This window comes from Primulina tabacum, chromosome 2 (genome assembly GCF_025594145.1).
Source record: "Primulina tabacum isolate GXHZ01 chromosome 2, ASM2559414v2, whole genome shotgun sequence".
NCBI lineage: Eukaryota > Viridiplantae > Streptophyta > Magnoliopsida > Lamiales > Gesneriaceae > Primulina > Primulina tabacum.
In genome coordinates, this window is record NC_134551.1 from 38,992,495 (window position 1) to 38,999,951 (window position 7,457).

Here is a 7,457-nt window from a genome sequence, read left to right on the forward strand (position 1 = left end):
TTCTAATTCTCTAATATTTCGTTCTAGGGGAAGTGAAGAAGATGGTGAAGGCTTGTGGTCAAATATGGTGTGCATGGGGGAGTAAATGATGCCAAGTTGGGAGGAAAAACATGCATGTTGATTGGTTGGCCTTTGTTTTCTTGTTGTTGAGAGTTAAATGGTATTCATTGGAATTGTGTGGAGTGGAGATGACCGAGACTTGTCTTCTCAATTAGTGTAAGATTTTATTTAAGTTTTGCTAAGTACAATCCTATGTTAGATAAGCTTGATTAAAAGTTAATTAAGCACAATCTAGATGAATTAAGAAGCCTATAATTAAATTGGTGATTAATTAATTAAAGCAGACTTAAATCCACTTGATTTCAACAAAATAAATTATTTCTTAGCTCGGAATAAATTTAGGAATATTTTTGGATCATAAAATCCATCTCCGATTTTCTATCTCCGGTCTGATCTCGCTTAAATATCTAAAAAGCTAAAATTTGAAATACGCGATTTAAAATCCTTAAAAATAACGTAAATGATTTAAATGCAATTAAATCAATCATTTCTTAAAAAAATAACCATTTAAAATTAAATAATAGAAATTATGCACATATATACGCATATTGGTTTTTCGGGTATTACAACACTCCCCCTTAAATAAAATTTCGTCATCGAAATTAGAACTCACAGAATAAATCTGGAAAGCGACTACGCATCTCTGACTCTGACTCCCAAGTAGCTTCCTCATCGGAATGATTAAGCCACTTGACCTTCACTGATTTGATCACCTTGTTCCGAAGCTTCTTCTCCTTACGGTCTAAGATCTGCACTGGTCTCTCTTCATAAGACAAGTTCGGAGAAAACTGTAACGGCTCAAAGTTCAACACATGAGAAGGGTTCGCTAAATACTTCCTCAACATCGACACATGGAACACATTGTGTACTCCGGCCAGATTCGGCGGAAGTGCAACACGATATGCTAATGTACCAACTCTGTCGAGGATCTCAAATGGTCCGATGAACCTCGGACTAAGCTTACCCTTCTTTCCGAATCTCATGACACCCTTCATCGTTGCTATCTTCACGAAAACATGGTCACCAACGACAAACTCTAGATCTCTCCTCCTCCGGTCGGCATAACTCTTCTGTCGACTCTGAGCAGTCCTCATCCTATCACGGATTACGACTACTAGATCAGCAGTCTGCTGAACGATCTCTGGTCCTAACTCTGATCTCTCGCCTACTTCATCCCAATGAATAGGCGATCTACACTTCCTTCCGTACAGTGCTTCATAAGGAGCCATACCTATAGACGACTGAAAGCTGTTGTTATAGGTAAACTCCACTAATGGCAACTTCGATTCCCAGCTCCCTGAGAAATCGATAACACAAGCACGGAGAAGATCTTCCAAGATCTGAATAACTCTCTCTGATTGACCATCTGTCTGAGGGTGAAAAGCTGTGCTAAACAACAACTTCGTACCCAACGCTGAATGCAGATCTTCCAAAATGAGGAAGTGAATCTCGGATCTCTGCCAGAAACAATAGAGACTGGGATACCGTGCAATCAGACTATCTCACGGATATATAACTCGGCATACTGAATCATGGAGAAAGTCGTCTTAATAGGCAAGAAATGCGCTGAATTGGTAAGACGATCAACAATCACCCATATAGCATTCGAACCTCTAGCCGACTTCGGTAAACCAACAACGAAATCCATGTTAATGTTCTCCCACTTCCACTCGGGAATGGGAAGTGGCTTGAGTAAGCCGGCTGGTCTCTGATGTTCAGCTTTCACAAGTTGACAAGTCAAACACTCGGATACAAATCTCCGGATCTCTCTTTTCATACCGGGCCACCAATATAACATCTGCAGATCCTTGTACATATTCGTACTCCCAGGATGAATAGAGTACGGGAACATGTGGGCCTCAGCTAATATGTCTGCTCGAATAGAATCGCTGCTAGGAACCCATATCCTATCTCGATAACGAACAATGTCATCACTCACTGTGTACAAAACACTGCCCTTCACCTCATCTCTCTGCCTCCACTTCGCCAACTGCTCATCAGATGACTGACCGCTGCGACTACGGTCTAATAAAGAAGACTTAATCGTCAAGGTAGATAGACGGGGAACTCTACCTCGAGTATAAATCTCTAGATCAAACCTCTGAAGAGGCCTCTGAACTGTCAAATGAGCCATCACTGCGACTTTTCGGCTCAAAGCATCCGCTACTACATTAGCTTTACCAGGATGGTAGCTAATGTCACAGCCATAATCCTTGACTAACTCCAACCAACGCCTCTGACGCATATTCAACTCTTTTTGCGTAAAGAAGTACTTGAGGCTCTTGTGGTCGGTAAAGATCTGACACTTCTCTCCGTATAGATAATGCCTCCAAATCTTCAAGGCAAATACTACTGCAGCTAACTCAAGATCATGAGTAGGGTAGTTCTTCTCGTGGATCTTCAACTGACGAGAAGCATACGCTATTACTTTCCCATGCTGTATCAACACTGCGCCTAGACCGAGCTTCGAAGCATCGGTATACAATACAAAATCTTCGGGCCCTGAAGGCATGGCCAAGATCGGCGCTGAAATAAGAGCTTGCTTCAAAGAATCGAAGCTCTTCTGGCACTCATCGCTCCACACGTACTTAGCATTCTTCTTAGTCAATGACGTGAGTGGAACTGCGATAGAGGAGAAACCATGAATAAACTTCCGATAGTATCCTGCTAGACCAAGAAAACTACGGATCTCTGATGCACTCTGCGGCTCCCAATCTCTGACTGTCGCAACCTTCGCTGGGTCTACCTCAATGCCACTGCTAGATATGATGTGGCCTATGAACGCCACTTTCTCTAACCAGAACTCGCACTTTCTGAACTTAGCGAACAGCTTGTGCCTCTGCAACGTCTGCAATACTGCGGTCAGATGCCTGTTGTGATCCTCTTGACTCTTTGAGTAGACGAGAATGTCGTCTATGAATACAATAACGAACTGATCAAGATACGGCTGAAATACATGATTCATGAGATCCATGAAGATCGCCGGTGCATTCCTCAGACCGAACGGCATCACAAGGAACTCGAAATGCCCATAACGAGTCCTAAAAGCAGTCTTAAAAGTATCGGCGTCTTTCACCCTCAACTGGTGATATCCGGAACGCAGATCTATCTTGGAGAATACTGAGGCTCCTTGCAACTGATCAAACAAATCCTCGATCCTCGGAAGTGGGTATTTATTCTTCACTGTAACCCTGTTCAACTCCCGGTAGTCAATGCAAAGCCTCATAGATCCGTCTTTCTTCTTCACGAATAAGACAGGCGCGCCCCATGGAGAGAAACTTGGGCGAATAAACTCCTTGTCAAGAAGCTCTTGAATCTGTTTCTTGAGCTCAACCATCTCTGACGGTGCTAATCTGTATGGAGCCTTAGAGATAGGCACGGTACCTGGCATAAGATCGATCGAAAACTCAACCTCTCGTACCGGTGGTCTACCAGAGACGTCATCGGGAAAAAAGTCTGAAAAGTCCCTAACAACTGGGACATCTGCAACTGACTGGCTGGGGACCTCGGGAACAGATATAATGGTCGCAATGAATGCTCGACAACCCCTATGCATGAGCTTCCTAGCCTGAATACAAGATATCATGATAGGCAAATTAAAGTACCGGTCAGGCTCAAATAGGAATTGCTTCCTTCCAAGCGGTCGTACTAGAACAGATCTCCGCTGAAAATCAATAAGTACTCTGTTCTTGTGCAGCCAATCCATCCCAAGGATAATATCGAACTCTGGCATTGGCAGCACGATCAAATCCGCATAGACAAGATTTCCATGAAGCTCGAGGTCTATGTCTCGTACTACGCTAGTCGCTGCCATCTCCTCGCCAGATGGAATAACCACAGAATACGCCACATCCAATCCAATCGTCTTGACCTCGATGGAAATCGCAAAGGTCTCAGATATGAATGAATGAGTGGCTCCTGAATCAATCAAGGCGTTCGTAGAAGCTCCGCCTATAAATATTCTTCCTGAAAGGTTGGAACAACTATCTAAACCCAATAATTTACCAGAATTAATCCTATAGACATGCAAAAGTCAAATTTCTTCTAACTTATATTCCCCAAAACGACCCGAATAGAACATGCAATCTTATCACAATTTCTAAGTTCAAATCTTATAACCCCATAATTCAAAGCAATTAATCCCAAAACGCTGAATTAAATATGCTAAAATTTTTCCAAATATAAACTTAAAGATTTAAGATACCTGTCAAGAGCATAGTCCCTGGGTTCGCCTCCGCTGCATGGAGTGCAAACACTCTGCCCTGAGTAGGCAATGTCCCCTGAGGACAATCCTTTAGCAAATGGCCAGTACCGCCACACTTGAAACACTTCCCAGAGCCATACATGCAAGTTCCGGTATGGCGAAGTGTGCACCTGGCACAGACCGGGTACTCCTGCCTCCTCGGGACCACACGTCCCTGCTGCTGCTGTTGCTGGTGCTGATCTCTGCTCCTTGATGGGCCATGGAAAGGCCTCTTATGCTGCTGCTGATGCTGCTGAGGAGGGCGGTGGGGTGCCTGAAATGGCCGCTTACCCTGGCGGTCATTCTCGATATCTCTCTGACCCTGCTCTGCAGCAAGAGCTCTAGAGACAGCGACCTCATATGTCGTAGGGCCAGCAACCCTAACATCACGGCGCAAGATCGACAGCAATCCATCCATGAAATGTCTAAGTCTGGCACCCTCGTCATTTCGCAATCAGGGGTTCAAAGTGACAACCCCTCTCGAACATACGGATAAACTCCGTAACAGTCATGTCACCCTGTCTCAGGGTCATAAACTCCCTGGTCAACCTCGAACGCACGTCATCAGTAAAATACTTAGAGAAGAATACCTCTCTAAAGCGCGTCCAACTGAGAGTAGCTAGATCCAGAGCTACAGATGCGCCCTCCCACCATAGACGGGCGTCTCCTCCAAAAAGATAGGTCGCACAGCGGACCCTGTCAACATCCTCCAGCTCCATAAATCTGAAAGTAACCTCTAGGGACTTAATCCATCCCTCAGCAACCATGGTATCAGACGTCCCAGTGAACTCCTTCGGGTTCATCCTCATGAACCGCTCACATATAGCCTCGGGCCTAGGCGGCCTTGCTACCGCTGCAGCATTGTTCCCCGCAAACTGTGCGAAGAACTGAGTCATACCCGCCATCATCTGGGTATGCATATCAGGTTGTGGAGGAGGTGGCGGTGGACCTCTATCCTCATAACGGTTCTGAGTCTCATCAGCCTCGCTCTCAGCACCCTTCAAGCGGTCAATAGCTTGTCTAGGAGGCATACTGTACCATGTAAAATCTTACGTAACCAATCATGCATAATTCTACTATTTTTCTTGAAATTTAAATATATGTTTGCTAAAACATAATCTTGAGATAAAATATTTTTTTTATGAGAATATACTGATAAAATATTTCAGGAGAACATGCTGGTAAACTATTTCATGGTAAAAAAAATTTTAATACGTGAAAGTAGGACTTACAGACTGAAGACGTAACTTCGTGAGCTTCTCGAGATCAGTAGTAAGTACAACCCTTTACAAGAAACATCACTCTGATACCAACTGTGAGGGCCCGTATTTCGTATTCATAATTTTGCGGAATTATTAAAAATTTCCTCTTTAAATAAATAAACTTGCAACGTATAAAAACTTTCATAAAATAACCCAACGGTTTAACATAAACATAGCAGTGGAAATTGAATAATGTTTTAAACAATAACTTAAAATATATAAAAGTTATAACAAGAGTTTGAACATAAAACTGAATAACTAAATGTGAGGTCCTCGGGTTCGTACTACCGCCGATCCGAGCTAACTCACTGGTCCCCGCCCTCAGCCTCTGCATCGTCAGTACCTACATCAATCAAGTCTAGTGAGTCTAAAGACCCAGCATGCATATATCATGAATAACAAGTAAATATATCATAAAATCGCCTGCAACATAAAAATATCGTATCGTAAAGCGTAACGTGAAAATGGTATCGTGAGAAATTATAAATACGTGCATATCTGAAAATCATACGTAAAAGCTTTGCTCGATAGAGCTCTGTCATAACATATCATATCGTAACTTTTCTGTAGGGATAATGTTCTACGCAAGTGGCCCATAACAAAACATGCACGTCTGATCAGACTAAACCACAGTATACTGGGCGATAGAGATCATCACAGCCCTTGAACTGGATATCCGTACCCATACATAATCGTAAACCGGTCGTAAGTCACCGGGTGAAGCAATCCCATAAGCGTAAGGTGGCCACAAGACATATCGCATATATCTCAAAAATAAACATTTTCTATTTTTATGCACGTAATATAATTATTATCCTGTTTTAATTTACCAATTGAGTTGGATCGTTTCCAGGCTCGCTGCGACCTAATTCTAACATGAGACACATGCAAATAATCTCAACTTGACCAACACTTCATATTCAAACTAAAAACGAGACAATTACACCCAACAAACTTAGTATTTAACAATGACTTCGTACCAACCCGAACCAACATCGAATCATCGTTTACTAATGATTAGAATACACCTAAAATACTGGAAAATATATACCAAGGGCTGTAATACACGAAAATTGTGCAATAAGGTACTATCCAGACCAAGGCCATAGTCTAAAAGCCAACCAAGAACTCGTACATGACCTCTGAACCAAAGCCCAAGCTGCTGTAAAATTCCAGCGGCAGCAGCTTTGCTTGTGTTGCTTCGTTTACAAGGCTAATGGCCCTTGGGGCTTGAACCACCGACCAGAGCATCTTACCAACATCCTAAAGTGTGGATTGAACCATGGCTAAGGGCCCTAGGCCAACCACAATCCAAGCAACCACCAAAAAAAATCCAAAGCTTCACCCGAGAACACATTGTTGTACCGTGGGGAGTGTTGCTTGTTCTTGCTGTCATGTATCATTCCAGTGGCCATATGATCAACCATGGCATGATCTAAACCTCATGAGGTATTGTGTGAACCATGGCTAAGGGCTAGAAGCCAACCAAGATCCACCCAAACACCTAGGACAATACAAAGCTCAAACCGAGAACACACCTCACACGCGTGGGGTGTCTTGCTTGTTTTGCTGTCAAATGAAGGATCCAATGGTTATGAGGTTAACCATGGTCCATGCTAGACATGCTAAGGTGTTTCATGAGTCATGGCTAAGGGCTAGAAGCCAACCACAACCCACTTGACACCATAAATTCGAAACTCAACACACAACCAAAACCAGAAAAATGAATACCGATGGGGCGCTGTTCTTGTTTTATTTTTTAAAACCGATGGGGCCATGAACCAAGCCATGAAAGGTCATCTTGGTCACGTCCTAGACATGCTAAGGAAGTGTTCAAACCATGGTTATAGGACCTAGGCCAACCAAGAACCGAACCCTTGCCTTAGACAAAC

The 7,457-nt window shown here is 43.2% G+C and overlaps 1 protein-coding gene across 1 annotated transcript; it reads right to left on the reverse strand.

Moving 5' to 3' along the window:
- Positions 1 to 2,879: 2,879 nt before the first annotated feature.
- LOC142537668 (uncharacterized) lies at positions 2,880 to 5,334 on the reverse strand. The gene is made up of 4 exons (XM_075643165.1): positions 4,853 to 5,334; positions 4,435 to 4,644; positions 3,445 to 4,076; positions 2,880 to 2,950 (listed from the first exon to the last, which is right to left on the reverse strand). Exons 1-4 carry the CDS (start codon positions 5,332 to 5,334, stop codon positions 2,880 to 2,882), a joined length of 1,395 nt encoding a protein of 464 aa, XP_075499280.1.
- Positions 5,335 to 7,457: the final 2,123 nt, after the last annotated feature.